The sequence below is a fragment of the Thrips palmi genome, unplaced genomic scaffold (assembly GCF_012932325.1).
Source record: "Thrips palmi isolate BJ-2018 unplaced genomic scaffold, TpBJ-2018v1 HiC_scaffold_11, whole genome shotgun sequence".
NCBI classification, from domain to species: domain Eukaryota; kingdom Metazoa; phylum Arthropoda; class Insecta; order Thysanoptera; family Thripidae; genus Thrips; species Thrips palmi.
Window position 1 is genome coordinate 9,005,856 of NW_023144622.1, and position 25,445 is coordinate 9,031,300.

At 49.3% G+C, this 25,445-nt stretch overlaps 1 protein-coding gene across 3 annotated transcripts; it reads left to right on the forward strand.

Moving 5' to 3' along the window:
* LOC117639495 lies at positions 1–23,366 on the forward strand. Of its 3 annotated transcripts, none has more exons than XM_034375206.1 (19): positions 1–124; positions 1,146–1,317; positions 5,644–5,785; positions 6,880–6,998; positions 7,405–7,569; positions 8,607–8,757; positions 8,965–9,138; positions 9,683–9,750; positions 10,156–10,327; positions 10,711–10,826; positions 10,967–11,131; positions 11,778–11,928; positions 12,162–12,344; positions 18,862–18,986; positions 19,130–19,292; positions 19,775–19,896; positions 20,157–20,327; positions 21,002–21,155; positions 23,030–23,366. In XM_034375206.1, exons 2-19 carry the CDS (start codon positions 1,213–1,215, stop codon positions 23,287–23,289), a joined length of 2,706 nt encoding a protein of 901 aa, XP_034231097.1. In that variant the 5' UTR covers positions 1–124; positions 1,146–1,212; the 3' UTR covers positions 23,290–23,366. The 3 variants fall into 3 exon arrangements, with proteins under 3 accessions (XP_034231097.1, XP_034231098.1, XP_034231099.1); XM_034375207.1 differs by having other exon boundaries at positions 19,136–19,292; XM_034375208.1 differs by lacking the exon at positions 21,002–21,155 and having other exon boundaries at positions 23,030–23,285.
* The last annotated feature ends 2,079 nt before the right edge of the window (positions 23,367–25,445 follow it).

Here is a 25,445-nt window from a genome sequence, read left to right on the forward strand (position 1 = left end):
GCCTTCTTCGAGACGCCGGCTAACAACACCCGCACGTGGAAGCGCTTCCTAGCTCTCAACACCACAAATAAGTGCGAGACTTCGTGGGGACTTCCGAGCCGTTATTTTTGCGCCACCCATCAAGGTAGGCAGCAGCCGTGCTTAGCAAGCAAGAGCTAAAAAAGAACAAGGGAGAGGCCACTCCAATCATGGAGTAAAATGGCTCCATAGAATAAACTGACGCGCTCCTAATGTAATAATCAATCTCCGGAATTTGCGAAGGCATCTCCCAAAAATTAAATGACGTCGATTTAACAGTGTTTTTACACTCAGATTTTCATGTTAATTTGAAATCACTGGTCGAGGGATGGATACACTGAGAACGAGAAAGCAAGTCAAGAGATCAGTTCCACAAGGGTTGTACTTTTCTTCCCCAACCTACCCCTACATCGTAAGTTTAGGAAGATTCTTCGTAATTCACGAATAATCTGACTAAAATGTTGCCTAAAAGACTCTCCGCAAAGATTTTTCGTAATTTACGAATAATTTTGAATTATTTTCACGGAGACACTGCAAGAAAAAGTGTGAATAGTACAACAAATGCACAACAAAAACTGTACAATAAAAGTACAACAGGGATTGTAGAAAGTACAACGAGAATTGTACAAACCACAACGAGCCCTGGACTGCCCAGCACTCGTCATGCCGGTTCCATTGTACTTTGTACAACAATTGTTGTACTTTGAAAGTACAATAAAAACCTGATAAAAATTTGCCAGAAATTTGTGTACTTTTGTTGTGGTTATTTCCTGCAGTGGAGTCTTGGCAACATTTTAGCCAGAGCCACCTTCGTTGAGAATTCCCAATTTATTGGTTGCGGAGTACTGCGTAGTTTTATTCTTCAAGGTGGGCGTAAGGTCTTTAATCATAGGTGTACACTGTAAATGTCTTACGGTGAAAGGCTGCACCAACATATTATGGTGGAGATTTTCTCCATTCGTCAAAATATCTATAAGGTACAGTGAATTCTGAATGGTATGTTACGAAGTCAACTGCACCACCATAATATGGAACATTTTCACCATAATATGGAGAATCTTCACTGTAGAACATTTAGAGTGTACGCTTGGATGAAGACACTGAACTGACATCGCGTGGGTTCGCAGGAAAGGAACCGCGACACCGGTCTCGCAGCCTCTGGTCAACGTAGACGACTCTTGGTACCTGCGCGGGATGTGGTTCTATTCCAACGGCTCGCAGGCAGTCTTCACGGACATGGGAGACGCGGGCGTGCAGCGTTGGCTGGACACGGCCAAGGACCAGTTAGGACAGCCCACGGTGAGTAGCAGGGTCGCATACAGAGAGAACCTCCACTTTTGACGTGGTCTGTCGTCTGGAGTAAACTACGGGGTCACTGATATTTCTAATGTGATAAGTTTCATTACTTGCTGCGATATAAAGGCTAGGCAAGAGAAAAAATGAATCACAGATACAGCCGTGCACGACGCCACAAAAGACTTTGGCATTACTACGTCAGTCGAGAAAAATCACATCAGTTACATAGTGAACTTGTTAGGTCACAGAGAGAGCACATTATTGCAGACCAATACCCTTAAAGCAAAACACGAACATGTCACACAGAGGGGCTTAAGTAAAAACATCTGCAATGTTTTCAGAAGATTGAACATACTTGACAACAATATCACCTTTCTCATTCAAGTCTCTCACGTAGTGATATCGGATATCAATGTGCTTCGTTCTCTTGTGGTGAACGGGGTTGTAGACGAGAGCTGCTGCTCCCTGGTTATCACAGAAAATTGTGACTGGTCTGCTGTTCATGCTGCTCATCGTCCGCCATCTCAGCACAATTTCTTCCGTCAGGGATTAAAAACCTTCACTAATAAGAAACAGAGATGCACAGGTAGAACTCAAGCGTACTTTTACGCCTTTCTTCAAGCGTAGTAGAACTACGCTCGGCTTCAAGCGTAGTTTTCCATTTCGCCCCTCTCCCGCCTATCTAAATGCATGGGAGGATTTCTTCTCTACGCTTGACGTCAAGCGTAAAGTCTTCAAGCGTAGTTGTATGCTCGAATGAAGCATACAACTACGCTCCAGTTTTACCAGTGCACATCAGACACACGTTAAACAGATCAGGTTAATCTGGGCCCATAACCTGTCGCAGAGTTCACACCTCAGTAGAATCTCAGACACGTTTGCACGTGGCTTGCTACTTGCTCACTCAATCTGAGGCAAAAAGCGAGACGAAATCAAATAGACTGGCAGGGTTACGTTGCAGCAATGAGAACTTTTAATGGGCCGTCAATTAATTTATACATAAGATTATTTGCAGTCTTCACGTTGTATGCAGAACAACAGGTTTGCCAACTTAGATTATACACAGAAATCTCAGCGTTACCAACATACTATGTTAACAATATTCTTGAATAATACAGGACAGTACAGCATGCCTGAACGCTCACACACAACTGACAAGAACCGGAAGTTCCATCGTGCTCGGCAACACAAGTTTCGATACATCGATCGTGGACACGATACCCACCTCGAGCACTAAATAAAAGGAGGGGATTAAAAAATACAATACACTTGAACGGGCGTCCCCAAACAAATTTGTGCCATTTGGAACTGACAGCATGGACAGCAGAGGGACCTTCTCTGTCTATCTGGGCATAGTTTTGCTGAACAAGAAGAATACATGTTTGTCTACAGGCTTACCATTAACAATAACTGTATGACAAAGCACAGAACCAATGCCTACAGGAGAGGCATCAGTATAAATCACAGTTGGGAGATCTGGATCAAAATGAATCAAGAGATTTACCATAAATAAGGATATCATCAATATAACAAGTAACTCCACTCAATACTTCTAAAATATCATCCATTGTATTTTGGAAGATTGCAGTAGCACTACTTACACCATAAATTAAGGTTAACTTATATAAACCACGATGGGTATTGACTACACAGAGCTCTTGAGAGCTGGGGGATAATTTTAACTGCATATAAGCGTTGGTGAGGTCAAGGGGAGTGAACACAGCACCATCAGCTAAGGAAGCAAAAACATCAGATGGTTTGGGTGAAGGATAAAAATCTATACGTAACTGGGTATTTAAAGTCTTCTTAAAATCAACGACATACCTCAGGGAGCCATCTCTTTTTGGTACAGGCATATCAGCGAAAGCCCAGTCAGCATGTCTCACATGGACAGCTTTTCCGGAATTTTCCCACTGATTTGAAATAACATTGACTTTATCAATAACACCATAAGCAATATTATAAGCTTTATGCCTGACGGTGGTTGCTCCCTCTTTGAGCACTAACTTAGCTTCAAAACCAATTATACAGGAATCAGAATCAACAGTAGAAGTAACAACAGGACTACATACTATAGGAATCAGACAAATGTTGACGCCTTGGAACTAGGACATCAAGCCATGTTCTAACAAACAAGGGGTAATTAATAGTAACATGTGACACTACAACCAAAAATAACAAAGCAGACTTATTTTTGAATAATACTTTGGCTGAAATTTCTCCATTGACAACGACATCAGCAGAGACTGAATTTAGAACAGTACTACTTGGAGATAATTTCACACTGGTGAAATATTTGAAGAAATCTTGAATTGAAATAATTGAAGTACCAGCTCCAGGATCTATTTCCATAGGAATGACAACATTGTTGACTTTGACTTGAACTATGGCTGGAGGATTGGATGGAGGTGAAGGCACTACCAAACACCTGAATGGGAGGTGTATTAACTGCATGGACTATATTTACTTTATTGCCGCAGAAGTCAACCACTGCAGCAGGAGACAAACTTATTTAGAACTAAGAACAAAAAGTCAAGAAGTCGATCGATCAATTGATCAACACTACCTTTAGGATCAGCATCGTTAGGAACAGAAATTTCTAGGTGATGCACTGGAGTTTTTTTCTTAGTGAAGACGTCATGGGCAGCAGAAGTATGGCCTTTGATACCCCACTTGTGTCAGTCCCAATCGATCGCAGGGCATGTCTTGACATCAGTAGTCTGGTACAACGGTGACAGGGACCAAACTTGCTCTTGGATTGATCCGGTTCCTTGGAATTGTTGGAAGGAGGTATTGGACCAGATTTCTTCGGGGCACTCTCATCACTTCGTTGAGTTCTCTGATTGAAGAACATCCTTTGGTCTCAATTATGAAAGGGTTTTCATACTTCATTTTCCGAGTGTTCATCTGACGAATGGTGTACTGGTGAGGCTCGTGGCAAGGTAGCAGCATGGACGACGGACGGAATAAGCACGTGAACCAAGCGAAGCCAGGAAAAGATAGCGACGCTGGTTGGTCGCGAGAAGTATGGGTCCTTCGGGGTTATCGGCATCTGGTGGACCACGCGGTTCTTCAGATACAAAGTGAGCCGCACAAAACCGTTCGAACCTAGAGACGTACTGGGACACTGTCTCTTTTCCATTGGGGTCGAAGGAGTCAGATGATGGAGGATTGACAACCGCTAGCAACTGTTGCGCCATGATGAAGCCGGTCACACACGAAGTCTGGATGAATCTTGCACTTCACAACTTCTTCACGAAAGAATTCACCAAAACGGCATGCTCGTCACCATTCTGACGTATTTGTATTTTGCGTTTGTTCACTCTTGTAGAGTTCTTAGGTGAAGGAATTATTGAGATAATACAGATTAGCTTTGTGTATATTCCTGAAGAAATCAGGACAGTACAGCATACCTGAACGCTCACAACTGACGAGAACCGGAAGTTCCGTCGCGCTCGGCAACTCACAAGTTTCGATACATCGATACATTGATCGTGGACACGATAGCTTTTGCCGGTCTTGGCCCAGATTATCACTGTTTTGGTCCGATAAAACGATAACTACGCTAATAAAGCGATAAATGCGCTAATGCAACACAATATTTAATGCACTTAAATGCAATAACTTTGCATGGCGCTACTAATGCTCTAAAATGTTATTGCCCTTTAAATGAGTTCATTATTACACTAAAAAAACCAGTGCGTGCGCCGGCCAAAGACGCCCATGACCTTTTCGGTGGTTTTGGACCAAAACACTGGTGTAAATCAACTCAGAAATTTTCTGATACTTTTGCATCAGAACATTTCTCATGTCTGAGTTCTAATGTTTTTTCGGACACCTATTTCTGATGTTTCTGTTTCTGATGCCTCAATTTTCTGATGACTTTAGTTCTGATAACATCGGCTAGACTCATAAAGAAATATATCAGAACAATCATTTTCTTCTGTAAATATATATTTTGATCTACATGAGACTCGGAAACGGGGAAAACGTCTTCGGGGGGTCAAAACCGTGTCCGATCCAAATCTGCAGTCCAAATTGAGCTAGCTCGCCATCAACTCTCAAAAAGACAGTAAATGTGATCTGATCTCATTGAGATAAAAACTGGCCTAGCCAAATCTTGCAAACAAGACACTCACCAAATTTGAAACTGAAATTACGTAAACTTTCTATTTTACAGGGATCTCATTTTTTTGAACATCAGACAAGACCTCAATTAGTAAATTTTACATGTTTTGAGCGTTTTTCCAATCGAAGCAGCCGAAATTCATTTCGATTCGTTTTGAACGATTTGCACACCGTGCGCACTGATGTTTGTCTTTGTTGCAGTGTGGGAACATCAACCTATGCGAGCCGCTCACGGCGCTCGCAGCGCTCCCGGGCCACATGCCTTGGAACGTAGCGGTGGCCGACGGGGAGGGCTACGTCGCTGGAGCGGGCCTGCTGGTGCATCCCAAGGCCGTGCTCACGAGTCAGTTGAAAATGCCGATCATGTACACTGCGATAAATAAATTTACAATTAACAAAGACGCCTCTGTCACAATGTTGCTAAAATTTCCTTTGAAAACTCGATTGTTTGTTACGTAGGAAGAACCTTCGTGGGTTTAAGAAGAATCTCCGTGAATCTGCGGTGAAAGTTCTCAGATTAACGAAGAATGTCCGTAAATGACCGAGAACCTTTCTCAAATTTCAGAGAATCATCACAGAGGTGTCTTGGCAACATTTTTGCCAGAGGTACCTTCGTTAGTATTCACAGATGTATCCCTGTAAGCACGCACTTTTAAATGCGTACTCACTGAGATTCCAAACGCTATGAGTATAGCACGTATGGTGCAATACAGCTGAGATATCGCACCACACGTGCAATGCCTCAGCCATATTGCACCTTACGTGCAATGCATCCCGAAAATGCCCTCATGCTAATGCATGGGACTGGGCAGGCATTGCACTTCATGTGCAATGCTTTTGCATTGCACCAATTGACGCTATACTCATAGCGTTTGGTTTCTCAGTGCTTGGCCATGAGAAACTTAAAAGAGCTACTACTTCGCAAGTACCGTAAACGTGGACTGGGGTAACTTCGGACACCAGGGGTACTTGACAGGCTCCCCTATCGGCCCGCATGGAAATCTTACTCAGCCATCCCCGTCAGAAGCTAGTTCCAACCATGAGGAAACTGATGGGGATGGCGTGGAAAGAATTCCATCCAGGCTGACAGGGGAGCCTGTCCGAAATTACCCCGGGTGTCCGATATCCCAGTTGACGGTACACACTTTCGATTGCACTGTCACAAATTGCTTGAGCATTGGGTGGAGTTACCAGCGCAAGCATATAGTTGTGCGTGCTTTGCCAAATATGCATTAGTAAAGTGTGTACTTTGTCAGCTTGGTCTATAATTTGATTTTCACCCAAATTGGGATGCTCAAGAATACCTCATCCATAATTTTAGTCCTGACTATGATCCTTTCATTCTCAGTGAATTTCAGGGTACACCAAATTGACAGTAAAGTCTTTGGTACCTATAGAGCTTGATCAGACATCCACAATCTCCCTCTTGCTCCTCAGGTAGTGTGGTGTTGCAGGCGGCCACCGGTTGGGACGATAAAAGCCTCTTCCCTGCCGAAGACTCTGCCAACATTGTCGTTTTGTTCACGGAGCCGAACGGCACATCAAGAAATGCATCGGTGAGTTCACGGCAAAAACGATTCCTGATTTTCTCAGGAACTCCCTGGAAATCGCCGATGTCTTTGCTACAGCCTGCATGGGAAACACTGGAACCGTTTTTGCCATGTGGAGGTGTTCTGAAAAGGGGATTATGATTCGGGCAATCCGGCTGACGACAAGTCGGTAATCTCAGTAATCTCAGTAATCTGTAGTCCGTATTGACAGGAATTTGGAGGTATTCCTGGGGTTATGTGCTGTAATCCGGTGGCAATCCAAGGGTAATCCTGAAACCTGAGTATTCCGACTTATTCGTAATGCAGCTATCCCGAAATTTGCCAGTCATTTGCCCCACGTATTCGAAGATAGGCTGGCGTCGTCAGTTCCCGGACGCCAGCTCCAAGTCCTCATTTTACGGTGGTGCTGCAGGTGGTTCGGGTGAGCGTGCAACAAACCTCGAAGGACCGAGGCAGCTCCAGCCGAAACGTCGTGCTCCTGGAGCTGGCCGCCGAGGACGCAGTCTTCTCCACGCCAGTGTGCTTGGACCTGACCGGCAAAGTGCTTCAACAACTCTCTCCGGGGCAGCTGGGGTTGGTGAGTCGCCACACTGCTTCCGCCAAGATGGCTGTATTGTTATTGTTCAGCGAGTAGTGCTGGGTGTTGTCAATTCAAATTATTACCCTCATCTTCCACTCATGGGCTTGGTAGGCTAGGGAAATGCAACAAAAGATCAAATGTGTACTTCTTACACAGCCTTGGAAGCGTCTTTAGAAGCACACATCCATCATGAACATCCAGCAGCTAGGAGTGTGGCTGGACAATCGCGCATCTACTGGAGTGTGCATTCTGATGTAGTATGTAAGAGTACCACCTCTTACATACTACATCACATTCATATGGGTGAGGCCAAGCACACTCGTATAGATGCGGACTTGTCCAACCACACTCCTGTAGATTGTAATGCTTGAAGTGCACATTTGATCAGCACTTAAGTAAAAGTAAATCAAAGACATGGTACTCCTTTCACTCTAAATGATTGAACCAATTTCGACGCCACGCTTTTGTTCTACGAGTGAACCTGTTCGCAAGGACCTCTAACAGTGTGCGGTTCGCAAGATTTGTGTTTCGTCCACATATTGCGTAATCACCCAGGAGGGAATGGGGGACGACGCATTCATTTCGGCCTACGCACTAAATGTCTTGGGACATTTTCCCCCCACGTTTGATGCAATTTGAAGCACATCCGACGGTGATGCAAATTTCTTTCCGCCTGGGGACACAAGTTTCTTTCCGTCTGGTGACACATGTTGCCCGACGCTTCCTTCAAAGAGTATCTTTATTAGACAATTTGTCTTATCTATCTCTCGTGGTGGATAAAAAATTGTGTCACCATCGCACTGGTAGCCAACGAATGTGACGTCATATTCGTTCGATTGTGAATTTTGTCACGTTCGCGGATGTGATTAAAATTGCATCATCCACGGGACAACAGAAAATTCCCACGATATTAATGTGTGTATTCCTAAAGCATGGAACGTTAGGCTACTAGTGTTTGAGATTTTACCAAATTGGGCGATTACGTAATATGTGGATAGCAGGCTTCGTGAGGCCCTCAGTGTAGGTTTGAGCAGGTCGAGTCGTGGAGCGAGTGGCAGCCAGCGAACCACAGCTTGATCGGAGCGCCCTTCGTGAGCTCGGCGGATTGCTACAGGAGGACCACCTACAAAAGGAACTTGCTCTCGAAGGAGGTGTTCTGCTCAGAAGCGATGAAGGGCACCATTGGTATGGCTTTTATTAACTCTGTAAAAATCTGCTTTCAATTCATGACAGAATCATGCGATGTCATCACAAAGTGATGGCATTTCATCAAAGATCCTATTCTGCCTTGAAATTGTCATCAAGTGGCAACCAAAAATGTATCAATGTTGTGTATCAAAACCCAAGTAAACAAAACTGATATGGACACTCGCACTTACAAATCGCCGTTAGGTCCAATGACGCGTGGTGGCGGCTACGTCGTGAGTACCGGCTCCCAGTGGTTTCTTCAGGGACTGTACTTGGAGCACCTCGCGGTCCGCCGGACCGACCTCATGGTGGCCAAGGACCTCCGCGACGAAGAGGTGCGCACGTGGCTTCAAAGAGAGTTGCACAAAGTGGAAACACGTAAGTTCAGCGTAAATTAATTTAATTTAAATGATGAATAGGCCATCTATTAGGGTATTCTATAGCCACCGCGCATATTTCTCGCATATTCTGCCGTCGTCGTCGTCATCCTCCTCCTCCCTCTCCCTCCTCTCCCTCCTCCTCCTCCTCCTCCTCCTCCTCCTCCGCCGAACAAAGCTCCTTCAATAGGGTACTTTCGTAGATCCTGAACCGGAAGCAAGCAGACCAGCAGACGCCAAATTGGCCGGGAAACTAACCTCTCTTCGGATCTAAAACTATAGCCGAGCTGTGCAAATATTGCTCGCGAAACACACATGCACTGCAAGCAAGTATCAAACGACTGTTTATGTTCAAGTGTGGCCGATACGTTTGACTAACGTCTCTTTCCCACGTCAAGTTTGGATCTACTTCCGCCAACATGGCGTCTGTGTGCTTCCGGTTCAGGGATCTACGAAAGTACCCTATGTAACTTATCTGCAGTAAGTAGTAAAGTAAATTTTGCAATATTAAACGGAGCAGCTTGATTCCATCGTGCCTGTTACAGTGGAGGAGTACCGCCTTATCGACACAGGACCGAAGACTTGCGAGGGGGGGCGCCCTTCCGTCTCTCAGGTGAGCATAGCAGCCCCACTGCGAATTCATAAGTAAGTTCCTTTCCCATTCTTGTGGCGCTCCGTTCTGAAAACTAAAATGTGGCCTTCTGGCTTCGGACAACCCTCGGGAAATGCCTGGCTCTCCGGGGACCCCTGATTTCGGCAGGCCTTCCTAGTGGTTTACCCGGGTCAAGAAAAGAAGGCATCATTTTGGCATTCAAATCGGAGTGCCACTGGAGTGCAAAGGAAACTTCCCAAGGAATTTGCAGTGACCACCCACCATGCCAATGCTGGTTGATCGGCCGCTGGTCACGTTCCACAAGGGTGGCTTCTTCTACAAGGCTTTGAGTTTTAATAATTTACTTGAAAAAGAGATGGGTCAACTACGAGGCGTCGGTTTCCGCGTTTTCTCTTTTGCGAGCAGTGCGGAAAGTTCGCTTCCGTGGACGAGAACACCGAAGACGCAGGGTTCGACATCCTGGGCAGGGCGACGTTTGACCACATGCAGTGGAACGTGAAAGTCGACGTGGACTACGGGGTGGAAGGTTGGAGCGTGCGAGGAGGTGCTCTGGTCAAGCGGAACATGGTCCTGACATGTGAGTAGTGGGGCTGTCTGGGAATAAGCAATAGCCTTGGCCCGAATTTTAGTCTTCAATTTTAGCCAAATGTCTTCAAAATTCATAGAAACTCTTTAAGAAAATAAGTAAAGATCTTAGTAAAATTCAAGTAACTTTATGTACTATAAACTATGAAAAATAAGTAAAGATCTTAGTAAAATTCAAGGAACCTTGTGTGCAATTCATTGACATTCATCCGAAATTCATGTGGAACTTGACAAGTTTTCAAGTGAAATTTCAAGCTATTTCCCCTTGATCCCCCTTCAAGATAAAACTTAATTTCAACAGTTTCTTTTCACCATTCTATAATGCTTTTGCGACAGGATCGTAGGTAAAGAATGAGAAACGGCTCTGTCCCACAGCTGCACATCGCCTCGTCTTGGCTGCGGGGTCGAACACAACAGTGCGACTGATCCCCACCAGCGACTTAGTCGTCTATTACACCTCCATTGACATCCGAGACGGACTCTCCGCGGAGGTGCAGTACCCACATTCCCACATATTTGCCTTAAATTTAAATATTGGTGCACTGGCAACACTAAGAATGAAAAAGTCTTGATCAATACCCAAATTTGAGTGAGGATCATATTCTCACCCAAACATTTCGTGTGGTGTCAGGTGGACCGCATTCACGTGAAGGCACGCCCGGCGAGGCGTCCAGTGGAATTCGACCTGGCCCTGCTCGTGCTCACGACCGCCTTGGACCTAACGCCAGTGTGCCTGCCCGCGCCTGGGACTCTGGTCGGCACGATGCCTCGCCTTGCAGCAGGCTCAGTTGGCTTGGTAGGTTCGGGACAGAAGACGCACTCCAGACTACATTGAGTCGGGTGGGTTTACAAAGCTGAGAAACCTGGATGCAAGCGAAAATATCAGGGCAATGTCAGGAAATTTTGAAAAAAAAATCAGGGAAAATTTATGTTTGAGCAAAATGGCTAACAGTTAAACAAGCTAACCCCTTTTTTTAAACTATTCTGTGTTATTTGAAGACGCAAAATCACTGTTTCATTCGGATTAAATGTCAGGGAAATTTGCTAAATTGTCAAATTTTAGTTTTTTCATTTCACCTTATTTTTCTTCTTTCCATGTCAAGTCCAACGCAGAAAACCCGACCTTCAAATTCGGAATAATTTGGCTTAAGCACATTTTACAAGGTGACGTCGATATCATTAAAATAGCGTCTTCGCCTAATTGTTGGCGTTAAGAGCCTATAACGATAGTTTGAGGGGTAGCAGTGCGCATTAGTTCCTCTCTCTAGTGCATGCACCGCTTCTCAGATCACCAATTCAAAATTGCATTTCATTCCCAATAAGCTCAGAAGCACCACTCTTGGAGCCTACAGTTCAGCGTGAAGTGAAGACCTCCATGCACACATTCAAAGGACAGTGCAGCCGCCGGTTACACCATTGTTAAAGCGCTCTGCCATCTCCAGGTTGAGTTCAGCGTCCACGTGAGGGCCCATCGGAACTGGCTGATCCCAGTCTATTACCTCAGGTCAGGCGGATGCAAAAACCGCCTCAACGAAACCAACGGAACCGAAGACGAATTCTGCGCCGAAACCACGGTTATGGGTTTAGAAGCAGGTAGGCGATTTTCCTGGTTTTCGTTGGGTTACACAGTACGGTTGAATCACTAGCGCCGTTTCTGATTGGGCCTTTGTTTTCGCTGACCGTAACCGTTCTGATGACTGAGTGACTATTAAAGTCTTGAGAATGGTTAGAGGAATGCACTCCTAAGGCCTTCGCTTGAATTAATGAATTCCTGACACTTCCTTGGAAGACAGGCACATTGGGTGAATGTGGCGTTCCTGTTGCAGACGCGGATATTCCGGTCCTGGGCTACGGGCTGTCCGTGAGGGGAGTGGACGGCCTTTGGTATCTCCGCAGCGTCTTAAGCGGCCAGTCCCAACTAACAGTGCTCTCTTTCATCAACCTGGACGACCCCGGCGTGCTGCAGTGGCTGGCTGCCAAGACGCGGGACGCCATCTCAGACGATCAAGGTGCACTGGAAACTTGAATGTGAATTGAAAACATAAGTGTATTGAAAGGATGCGCCGAATGTGTTCACCAACGGGTTTATTCAGACTCTCCGAGGTACAAGGGGGTACTGTTGCCAAGGCGACAACAGGGAAGGACCGCGTACAATGCGCATGCGCGAGCGAGGGGAGGAATGTGCTGCCAACTTCATAACACTACCCCCTTCTTTGAAAGACGGAGGTTGCAGCAGAATTTAAAGAGTTTAGCGACCAATGAATTTAGAGAGGCGGTCCACATGGACCACGCGAGGGCGAGAGTCTGGTTTAGAAACAAGCACTATCCGTGCAACAACATCATTAACTAGGGAAATGATCCGATAAGGTCCAAACCACCACGACTGGAGCTTGTAGCACTCGCCGACACGGCGCTTCGGGTCGAAGAGCCGCACCAGGTCGCCCACGGCCAGGGTGGGGCGGCGCGTCCGGATGTCGTACCGCTCCTTGTGGCGGAGTGACGCGGCCAGGGCGCGCTCGCGCACGTCATGGTGGAGCTCATGAAGGCGCTCCCGCAGCCAGACGGGGTACTCCAGCCGAGCTCGGATGTCCGGAGTGTCGGGGGGTCGTCCACGGGCCAGGGTAGGCGGGACGCTCAGCTCCCGGCCAAAGAGGAGCATGGCAGGGGACACGCCGTTGGTGACGTGCGGTGAGACTCGAAGGCTAAGCAGCACCAGGGGTACCTGCAAGTCCCAGTCATGTTTAGCCTGGTTGACAACGAGAGAGAGCTGGGTGACAATTGTCCTGATGAGTCGTTCGGCCGCGCCGTCGGACTGAGGACGCAAGGGCGTAGTACGGGTTTTCCGTATGCCCATGATCTTCATGACCTCTGCGAACACTGCGGACTCAAAAGACCGTCCCTGATCAGAGCGTAACTCGCAGGGAGAGCCAAAGCGCGAGAAGATGTGGTTGACCAGGGTCCTGGCCACAATCTCGGAGTGCAGGCTCGGGATGGGCAGGGCCTCCGGCCAGCGGGAGAAGTAGTCCACTGCCACCAGCAGGTAGCGGCTCCCGCGCTCCGTCCGGGGGAAGGGGCCCGCGATGTCCACGGCGACACGCTCCCAGGGAATGCCCACGGTGTGGACACGGAGAGGAGCTCGCACGCGGTGCCCGGGTCCTTTCTTCCTGCGGCAGCGTTCACAGGACTGGCACCAGAGTTTTGTGTCCTCGTACATACCTGGCCAGTAGTACTTGACCCTGATCTTGTCCACCGTCTTTCCCACTCCGAGATGACCTCCAGACCCGGGGGAGTCGTGGAACTGCGTGAGGACCTCCGGGATGAAGGAGTGCGGCACCACAAGCTGGCGGTTGACTTTCTTGCCCCAGCTGTCTTCGAAGCGACGGTACACCGCGCCGTTGACCAGGTCCAGGGAGCGCCACTGTAGCCAGAGTGCCTTGGAACGCCAACCGCGGTGCGCCATGGACGCCGCCGAGGGCCGTTCGCCGCGCTGGAGGCCTAGCAGAATGGGCATGATGTCCAAGTCAGTGGTCTGGGCAGCGGCGATGTCCTCCGGGGAAGGCCCGCCAGCGTCCTCCAGTCGAGTCCGGTTGGCAGGGGCGTCCCGCTTCGCGCAGTGACGGCAGCCAGGGTCGCACGGACGGCGCGACAGCGCGTCGGCGTTGCCATGCAGACGGCCGGGCCTATGCTGGACAGAAAAGTCGTACATCGCAAGTGTTTCCAGCCAGCGTGCCAGTTGCCCCTCTGCAGTGTTCTTGAGCGTCAAAAGCCACTGCAGTGCTGCATGGTCAGTGCGGACGAGGAAGGGCCGACCGTAGAGGTAGTGGTGGAAGAATCGAATCGCTATGATGATGGCTAGTAGTTCCCTCCTGGTCACGCAGTAGTTCCGCTGCGCCTTATCCAAGACATGACTGTAGTACGCGATGACCCTTTCCTTCCCTCCCTGGAGCTGAGAGAGAACGGCGCCCACTGCAAAATTGGAAGCATCAGTGTCAAGGATGAAGTTACCGCCGTCGGGGTCAGGGAAGGCCAGGACAGGAGCTTGCGTCAAGGCCGTCTTGAGGGCGTCAAACGACTGCTGCGCTTCCGGAGTCCACTGGAACGGCTGTTTCGCGTCCTTCAACCGATGCAAGGGAGCAGCCAAGTCACCAAACTTGGGGACGAAGTGACAGTAGTACTGGGCCAAAGAGACGAAGCTGTGAAGGGACGAACGAGCCGCTTCCGGGTTGTCCGTGGGAATGGTCCAGGAGACGATCTTGGCTGTCTTCTCGGGGTTGGTGTGGATTCCTTCCGCGCTGACGACGTGACCGAGGTACTGCAGCTTGTTGGCGAACAGGTGACACTTCTTGGGGTGGAGGAGAAAATTGGCCTCACGGACACGCTGCAACACCACACGTAAGTTGTCCAGGGCTTCGGCAAAAGTTTTACCGGGCACTATGACATCATCAAGATACACGCGGGAAAGGTGGCGCGGCATCAGTTTATCCATCAGGCGCTGAAAAGTGCCGGGGGCGTTACAGAGGCCGAAAGGCATCCGCTCAAATTCATAAAGCCCGTGGTGAGGCACAGTGAAAGCGGACTTTGGTTTGGAGTCTTCAGCCAGAGGGATATTCCAGTATCCAGACCGCAGATCCAGGGAGGAAAACCAGCACGAGCCGTGCAGGGAATCTAAGGTGGCGTCAATGCGGGGCAAGGGGTACGCATCTTTGCGGGTAACCGCGTTTAACTTACGGTAATCAATGGCAAACCGAATGCTGCCGTCCTTCTTTGTGAGGAGGAGCGCAGGGGAAGCCCAGGAGGAGTCCGAAGGACGGATGACGCCTTGGCTCAGCATCTCCGCGATGCACTTGTCGGCCTCCTTCTGTTTGTGCAGTGCGAGGCGGCGAGGAGCCTCCTTGATGGGGGCCGCGTCGCCAGTGTCGATGTGATGCTCAACCAACTTGCAGTGCCCAATTTCACCATTGCAGGAAAAGGTGTCCTGGAACTCAGTGATAAGCTCCCTCACCTGAGTTCGTTGCTGTACCGTCAGATTCGCACTGCAGCGGGTGAGAAGGTCTTCCAAAGGGGGCGGAAGGCAGCCAGCCTCCACTGCGGCAGCGTTGACAGGAACAGGGGCGCGCGCGTTGAGCAGCAGGACGCAACGGCCACCATGCAGCTTCTTGGCCTGGCCCCCGGCGTTGTACACGGCGACGAGCAAGGTGCCGTTCTCGCCGGCGATGACCGAGCTCCGTGCTTCGAAGCCTTTGGGGAGAGTTGGGCGGGCAATACAGTCCATACCTCGCACGCTGCGGACGTCAGCGAGCTGACCGCCCGGCGCTGGGGGGAGCCCAACGTCCACCCCAGCGTGATGAGAGCTACGGTGCGGGGGTACCAACCCATCCCCGACAGCCTGTCCGACTAGGGTCAAGGGCGGCGTGCGACTGAGTGTGTCCCGTAGGGCAACCGCCTCCGGCCCCGGGCCCTGGGACCGAAAGGAGGGAGACACCTCGGCAACGCCACTGTCGACCACGTCACATCCTTTCGCCGACACGGCCACGTAGGTCATCTCTCCTGGTGGCAGCAGCAGGGTCTTGACGGTGACGAGGCGCGCGGTGAGGCACGTGCTGGGCACCGGCGCGGTGTGGCGGGTCATGGTGATGCGCTGGCCGTCGGAGAGCACGAGAAGGTCCTTGTCCACGTCGAACTGCTTGACATGAGCGGCGACGAAGTCCGCGCCCAAAAGACACTCGTCGTGCGTCTGCGCCTCGAAGACGTTGGCGGTGATGGGGGCGCCGCCCAAGGAGAGCGCAACGACGCGCGGTCCGAGAATGTCCGCCGAGCCGGGCGCAGTGGGGCCAACGAAAGCGCCGCGGGCATGCAGCGCAGCCCGGGGGAGGGGAGGTTCGGGGGAGTCCAGAAACCCTTGGCGCAACAAGGTCAAAACAGAACCGGGGTCGAAGATGATCTGACATGGCTTACCCGCAATTCTGCCGGAGATGTGCCAGGAAACCCGGGTAGGAGGCGGAGGTGGTGGGGCATCGGAAGGGGTAGCCGCGACGGTGCCCACAGGCGCGACTACCGGCCGTTTCCCGAACCAGTGTTGCTGTCCTTGTTGCCTCGGCCGCCGTCGCGGCGGTGGTTCGGCCGGCTTCTGCCGCCGCTGCCGCGGCGGTCATTGTCGCCGCCCTGGCGGTCCCGGCGGCCTTGGTCCTGTTGACGGGCACCTTGTTGGCGGCGGTCGTAGGGTCCGCGATCCTTGTGGCCGCGGTCCCGGCCTTGTTGGTCCCGGAGAGGGCAGCTCCGCGCGAAATGGTCAGGGCTGTCGCACTCGTAGCAACGGGGCGAGGGGCCGCCACGGCGGCGTGATGGGCCAGCAGAGGTGGCGGACGCAAAGGACTTCACGAGCCCCTCGAGCTGCCGCAGCAGGTCCTGCATCTGTTGCGCAGAGTCGGCCGGGGCAGGATCCACGCGCCGCACCTCGACGTCACCCTTGGCGGCGTCAGCAGCGTCATCGGCGGTAGAGGGCGTGGCCGCGGCGCCGGAGCTGGTCGCGACGCCAACCTGGGACACTTGGAAGCGAGCACGCTTACTTGCCGGCTCCTGATCCTCGACGGCCTGAACGTGGAGGGCGGCCGTGAGGGCCTCGTTGAAGGTCTCGGCGCGCTGCAGGCGCACTTGGCGGCGCACGTCGCTGTTGGCCAGCCCCGCGATGAACGCCTTCCGCGCCGTCGTCTGCAGCGCTTCCTCCGGCCACGTCGGGTAGGCGAGCCGCGCAAGCCGCAGGACGGCAGCGCCATACTCCTGCACGGACTCGTCGCGGTGCTGCACGCGGCGGTCTAGCTCGGCCTCCGCGACCATGCCGCGTTGCGCCGGGTCGTAGTGCGCGCGGAGCCGCTCGCTCAGCGCCGTGAAGTTCAAGTAGTCCTGGCGGGGCAGCGTCTGCACCAGGTCAGCAGCCGGGCCTTGCAGGGCTTGGAGCAGGCGACGTCCCTTCTCTTCCTCGTCCCACAGGTTGGCGGGGTCGGTGGCCACGCTCTCAAACTGGGCGAAGAAGATGGGCCATGACCGAGAGCCATCAAAGGTCAAGTTGGGTACCGACCTCCCTTCACGGCGTCTGTTGGTCTGCGTGGTCTCGGACAGGGCGCGCAGGATGGCGGTGTTTTGCTGCTGCATCAGGGTGGAGGCCTGGGCCCAGTCGGAGAAGAGCTCGCCGATGGCTTCCAGCGGGTCAGGGCGGCGTCCTGCGGAGCTGCCGGCGCGGCCATCGTCCCGAGAGCGACGTGCATCCGGCATCGTAGACGAGGTGGAGGGTCCGGGCGTAGCTGGGGAGGGTCCGGAACTACTTCTGACACCACTGAAAGGATGCGCCGAATGTGTTCACCAACGGGTTTATTCAGACTCTCCGAGGTACAAGGGGGTACTGTTGCCAAGGCGACAACAGGGAAGGACCGCGTACAATGCGCATGCGCGAGCGAGGGGAGGAATGTGCTGCCAACTTCATAACAGTATATATGAGGGAAGTGAATTGAAAACATAAGTGTGTACATGAGAGTGAATTGAAAATATAAGTATGTATATGAGAAAAGTGGATTGAAAACATAAGTGTGTACATGGGAGTGAATTGAAAATATAAGTGTGTATATGAGAGTGAATTGAAAACATGAGTGTGTACATGAGAAAAGTGAATTGAAAACATAAGTGTGTATATGAGAGTGAATTGAAAATATAAGTGTGTATTGAAAACATAAATGTGCATTGAATGCATAAGTGTGTACTTAGCACTTCAACGGCTAGGGGTGGGCGGTATTTCAATATATTGACTACAATTTCAATATTTTAAAATATTGGAATTCCAATATCACTATATTGAAACTTTCGATATCAATATTCGATATTGAGTATTGGTGAACCAATATCCAATATTGAACATTCAAATTTACTGTGCGATATTATCGAGAAAATAGAGAAATAGAGAACGATACTTGGGCCAGTCACAAAGAAAACTGTGCAGAGGAGCTTATTTTTGTGCTTAAAGTGAAGCTTATGAGCCTTATGCAGATTTTTAACTATCAACATAGTAGATGATCTTCAATGTATTGAAAAACAATATTTCAATATTGGTATTGGAACCTCAATATTATCGAAAATTCAATATTCAATATCAAATATTGATATTGGTGGTGTATTGGATATTTTAAAATATTGGATATTGATATCGAGATGAAAATACCGCCCAGCCCTATCAACGGCACCGACTCACCAAAGGGAGTCTCTCGAAGAAAGTGGAGAACAGGGCAAAGTCTAGTTCTAAATTGGTTGAAAGCTCAGGGTAGCGTCGAAGCCGGTCGAACCTTAAGGTTGCCTCTGGAGAAGGCCAAAATTTCGTTATCATTCCACAAAGATAAAACAGGTTTCTTTTTTTATAATCTTTCAGTGCGATATCTCCTTTCAATATGGCAATTAGTGAGATTTTTCTCAAAAAAGGGAAACCACTTGTTCGATATTTTTTCGCTCTACAAAGTGAAGTAACAGTCCTGCGCTGTTTCGCAGATGACGAGCAGGCAGAGGAGCTGACTGCCGCCAACGCGACTACCACGCCCAACACCAGTAGCACGCCAACGACTTCGACCCCGAAATCTCTTCCTTCTACGCTTGGCAATTCATCGTCATTAAAGGTACAGATACAGACGAGCCTTGTGGCCTGTGGCTTTGTCCTTGAACTGGTATGGGAGAGAGGCAACTGTCTTGGCCGTGGCCCGTCACTTAATTCAGCTCTCCACGTTTCGCTTACCATTTTCCCGTTGATATTGTTTCGGAGCTGCAGTGCGGCCAGACCTCGCTGCCTCTGAATCAACTCACCACCGCCGGCCAGAAGCTGTACGGCCACATACCCTGGACCGTCGGCGTGTTCCGAGCAAGAGCCGAGGGCGGGCCCGGCGTGATTGTCGGCGTGCTGGTGCGGGAGGACATGGTGCTCACCGGTCAGTACACGACGAAGGGATGTGTCGGCATTTCGCCCAACCAGGTGCTTGCCGCTAATGGGACGAAAGGGTCAATCATTACTGGGAACAACAATCCCATTCCAGGAGTGACATTAGGTTCCTTCGAGCGTTGTGTCACATTCGTTTGAATGTGAACAAGCCCATTTTTGGCTGATTCATTCACACCCAGTTTCCTAGGACGCTCTCCATCTACAAGTGCGTACACCGGTAAAACAAAGGCATAAAAATTACGCCCTTTAGGTCATAAATACTCTTTTACGCCCTTCAAGGGCGCAAATCCTTTTATGCCCTTGGGAAGGGCGTGACTGATAAAGGCATTTTAAGCAAAATTTTAATGCCCTTCCAAAAGGCATTAACGATTCACGCCGCTTCAAGGACGTAAATCGTTTACGCCCTTAAAGGGCATAATTTTTATGCCTTTATTTCACCAGTGTAAGTCCCTCGGAGCCTCTTATTCGCAGACGGCGCCTCCCTATTGGTTCCGGGCGACGGGCTGAACCACACCGGGGACGTGCAGACGGTGGACGTGGGCCAAATGTTCGTGGCGTGGGTCGGTCCTACGGGCAAGAGGAACTTCGTCTTGGTAAGGACCTAAGTGTGGCAGATGGCCGTTAGTCAACGACTAAGACGTCATTTGTGTTTGAATACAAATTTCGTCCCGTTAATTTAAATACTGGTTGATCCACCTACGTTCGAAGTAATGTGACATCCTAAACGCCTGTGTCATGTTCCAACAAACGTCACAAAATTTATTTATTTTGACAATTATGACGTCCCATGTCCCATTCGTTGAATTACTGTGATGGCCATTGAATTTCTCATCCCTTTCCGCCCTGCCGCCAGGTCGCCGCCCTGCACGTGTACGAGCGAGACCGCAGATCAAGCCAAACCTCGGGTGTGGGCGTAGCTCTTCTGGTGCTGAAGACTCCCATCACCAACAGCGTTGTACCCTGCCTCGACTGGGACGGCGACGCACCAGCACTCCCTGCAATCGCTACGGGCGCCATTGGCGTGGTGAGTGCCCGAGAACAGAAAAGTCACGTCGATGCCACCTTGATGCCCCGGGGACGCCCGAGATGATGCCTTATGAGTGACTGCGCCTTTACTTTGATCTGATAGTGACATATTTTAATTTCCTTGGCATTACCTTGCTTCGATCAAACATGATTGCTGTTACTATGAAATTTGGAAAATTGGATCGAAATTATCTTTATTGCTATGTCGCGTGTCACCAACCAGAGGTGTATCTGAGAATGGTGTACATCATCTTATGGAAAACGGGAATGACCCAAATTGACCTCTTATGGTCTAAGTTTCAACAAAAACTGGAGGTAACTTATAAAATTGACCACCGTCACGCTTCGATACTTATTGGCTCCAGATCGATTATTTCGGACGCCTGAAGTATTTGAGATCAGTTTATGGTTAAATTTTCGCGACGCGCAAATTAAAAGAAAGAAATTGCCTTTCAATTGTTTTATTTCGGTAGTGGAAACGTCAGAAGTTTCCTATTGCTTGCTGTTGAATGCAAGGGTCCCTCTGCGCCCTGCACGGTGAAAACGGTTACTGGTTTTCCCAGGAACCTCCTGGAAATTGCCTATACCTTTACCATTGGCTTCCTGGGAAAACCAGGTTCCGTTTTTACCGTGTGCGTGAGAACAATTTTATGTACGCGGGTCATTTTTCAGGTGGAGACGTGGCGCGGTAGTTTCTTCACGGACCGCCGCGTCCTGGTGGCGCTGTCTGCGCTCGGCGCGGCGGACTGCCGCACCAGGCTGGCGGGCCGACTGCCATCGAAGGACTCCATCGCCGAAGACATGTTTTGCACGGGGGACTCGAGTGGTACGGCCTGGTGGTGCATCGCACGTACACAGCCAAAACTCTACGAAGAATCGCTTCGTAATACGAAGTAAATGAAGGCATTGTCAAATCTACAAAGAAATGCTTCGTATTATGAAGCAGAAAAGCATTTCTTCATAATACGAAGCAATTTTACAACGCCTTCATTTTCTTCGTAGTTATAAAGCAAATGCTTCTTGCTTCTTACACTCTGAGACTTGTACTGAGTTTTTGGTTAATGACGTATTAACGTTTGTGCGGACGACTATGCAGAAGTCCTACCGCATCTGAGGTTGCGGAGAGGCCGCGCGAGGCCGGAGTGTCTTGCTGACTCTAACCGCTCAAGGTCTGCATAGGCCCAGCAGCGTTGATGATGATTATGCATTAATAAGCGTATTACAAGTTTTTCTGTATTAAAAACACGAATATCAATTTTGTCTTGACAACTCTGTCAAACCTCTAAACAAAATTCTTTTATACGCTCAAACGACAATAATCATTGACAAAAATGCCGATTAAAGGATGAGAGTGCACTGTATGTCATGTAGGGGTAATCGAAAACCACGTCGACGAAACTCTTTTCTGCATTCATGAATATCATGACTCATTTTGCATCATTTTTGGCCCGCCCTTCTATTCAAAAAATAGGGGGAGGGCCTATGCATTTGCCTTTGTGTCTGTGTGTTGTTGTTGTTGTTGTTGTTGTTGTTGTTGTTGGCGTCTGTGTACAAGGAAGGAGTTGAGCTAGAGTAACCAGATTTTGAGGGTACTTCAGGAGTACCGTCCAAACAAATAATCCGGTGGTGCAAATCCCGTCCGGGTCGCACAAGGGCTGCTGCAGGTGCATCATGGTTTACATGAGCGGGAGGGGGATTTCCGCCATTATTGGTGCTAGCAGGGCACATAGGGGTATTTTTGGAATCGGGGCGACGAGACAAGATGAATGGACCTGGTCCCGACCCCATCGGCCGCTTTTACAAGTTGGCCAGATCAGGATCTTCAAAAAAGGGGGTCGACCGACTAAAAAAAAAATTTATTGCAGATTTCGATTGGTCTCAGCAAGACCTTTTCAACGAGGGGTCGGAAAGGGGGTCCAGGAGCCCGACTTCGTCTATTAGTCACATCAGGATCTTGAAAAAAGGGGGTCGACCGACTGAAAATTTTTACTTAAGTTTTGGATAGGTCTTGGCAAGACCTCTTCAACGAGGGGTCGGAAGGGGGGTCCAGGAGCCCGCCTTCATGAGTTATGGGAAAAAGTGCGACGGACTCGTTTTGCGCTCCTGCTGTGCCTCTATTGCAAGGAGTTGCAGTAGCATGGCAAATATGGGTATTTTCGGAATGAGGGCGAAGAGACAAACGAAATGGGCATATTCTAAGGACAGTTGGAGTTAAAAGTGTAAGGACTATGCATATTGTGAATAGAAGGGCGGGCCTAAGTCACGATGGTACATCGATAACTTTGCTTTACCCGCTCACGGTGTGTGTGATGCGAGCGGGCCGAAGGCCCGGGTCTTCGACTGGCCACGTTGGGTCTGATGCGAGGGCCGAAGGCCCGAGAAAAGGCCGCCGGCAGGCCAAGCTGGGCCGGCCCCCTGTCGAACCGAGTTGCCGGCGCAGCGAAGCGGAGCTGGCAATTCGGTTCGACGGAAGGGCGGGCCCTAGCTTGTTCCTCTTGATTTGAAGCATCTGCTCGTTTTTTGATACGTCGAATGGTGAAAGGTCGCTACCGGGTTGCCGGTCCCGACCCTCCTGGGTCCTTACTGGGTTGCTCTCCACATGCGGAACCCAAATATAGTTTTCCCTTCCGAAATCAGTTTTTTGAACAGTGGGTCTCTTCTGCGGATATTTTCTTAATCTGATCTTTTCACTGATTTCAGAAACGATCGAGACTGGCGCGCCCTTCCTGGTGCAGCGCGGCGGCTCCTGGTTCCTGCGAGGCATCTACAGCTTCCCGATCACCAGAGTCGCGAACCGAGCCCTCGTGTTCGTGGACTTGAACGACGCCAGTGTACGAAAATGGCTGCGCGAGAAGATACGCACGGCACACGCGAACTCCTCCGACACAACTGCGTCAATTCAAGACGTGGTCCTGAACGCGTATCGCGGGGACAACTTCAATGGATACACGCACTTGTGAATTGAGTGATCCGAGTTACTTTATTTCACACTAAACTTTATGTACAATTTTGTACGAGACACCACAGTTTTTTGTGCACACGAATTTTTCGTACAATTTTTGTGCGAAAAACTGTACAAAAGTCCCCATTTTGTGCAAAATTTCGTACAAATTTGTACGAAAAGTTCGTGTGCACAAAAAAACTGTGATGTCTCGTTCAAAATTTATAAAAAAACATTTTGTGTGTTTATAACTTGACAAGATTGAATAAGAAGATATAATTTAAAAAAAAAAACACTCTGGAGATGTTACCTGACCTTTATGGTTTCATTGTAGTACACAGTAAACCCAAGAGTGAGACAGTGTCACATTATTTAGCGTGAACCAAAATGATTCTCTGTGAGACCCTCTCTCTTTCAATTCAATTTCTTGCACTCAAAATCGTACGTTTTTTTATGAAACTATGAACAGTTTACAATCAGTTACTGATTATAATACTTGGTCGTCTAAATTCTTCACCGTGTCGAATTGAATTATGACGAAAACGTATTTAATAATAGCATTGATGGCCTGCAACAAACAAAAGACGACATCAATGAACTGCATGAAATGGGCATGTCGAGTGCCCTCGCAATTGCAATTTTGAAGTAGATTCCTCTATCGAGATGGGCAAAGAGAAAGCTAGCGAGACCCATCGTTTTTTCTGATAGTTATCTCTAACTTACGCCTTTCAGTTCATTGAGATCCAAGTAGTCGCACCTTTCATGGTTGTTGTCGTAAACGAAATGAATCACCTGTTCAAAGGACAGGGAAGGGCAGTGAGTGGTTTCTCGGCGAGATATAACCCTGAACTGAGGGGATACGTAAGGAACAAGTATGGTCTTTCTTAGGTGAAGAAATACTCCTCATGGACAGACCATTCCTGTCCTCGCTGCAAGTTGAGAACACGTTTCCTTTTCAAGCTAAGAATTTCGAATTTTCGTACTAGAGTTGTTATTTTACGGGTTGAAAAACTGACTTTCTGCGAAATAAAAATGCAACGCAACATGTGGAAAATACGATGTATTTCTAATCAGAACAGCTTGATACCTTAGAAAAATGCTTATTGAACCTCCAAATCCGCATTTAAAAAGCCAAATCCACGCACGCGACTGTCCAAACTGTTTTTCGAGATCTTCTTTTTGTTAAAGAAAGTCAGAAAAGTCTGCGCTCATTCTAAGAACCATCACTTACTTCTCGACGCGTGTTTTTTTCTGTAGCGTGTCGGCATTGTGGATGGATCAACATGTCCTCGGCATATCGGTTAAGTGATGTTATCTGCCAACAAACGAGATGCATTAGCAGAAGCATCAGCGAAGCAAAGACGCTTCCTGACGGGGATTTAAACTCCAGACGCGTTTTAAATTCCACAGTCGCTGAACAGGACTCAAACCAAATGTGTGGCCCAGCGAATGGATTCCTCGTTCGGAGAGCAATCCAATGATTCGGCTTGAGTCCCATTTTGCGACTCTATGGAGCTCAAAACCCGAGGGGGAATGCACTCGTGTAATAGTCGGTTCACTCTATCTGTAGTAGCACGCGTAATAATACGCGTAATAGTCGCGTAATAGCCGAAATTGTCAAAATTTTATCAATTTTGGTGTGTTTCAGGCCGTTTTAGCTAAATTCCGATTGATTTGTGTCGTAATAGAGCGTAATAGCGTAATAGTCGGTACACAGGTTCAGAGAGCGCATACCCCCTCGTCAAAACCCGTCCGGGATTTAAACCGCCGCCACCGGTCTTCTGGCCCACTGTACTTCCTCGAGCTGCCTCTAGCTCCGCGCCTGAAGATACGCACCGTCATTTCCGCCCAAGCCGCCACGCCGGACAGCACGGCCAGCTGCAGGATCAGCAGCACTGCAAACAGGACGGCCGCGGAGGCGGGGAGCGGCGCGGCTTTGGTCTGCAGCACGTTGATACCGTACGCCAAGTTGAGGCAAGCTCTGTACGCGTAGAACATGAACCGGAAAAACGCTGCCGGCCAGTTCAAGGCGTTTATCGCCCTGTAGAAGTCGCAGAGGCAGTGGCGGCGGACTCGTATTTCTCGCCACTCCGTGCGCCTGGGAACCAAATCGCCAAATATTTTTGGCCTTCGCCACCCGATCCTAAATACAAGCAACAGTGGCGTGCGCAGCCG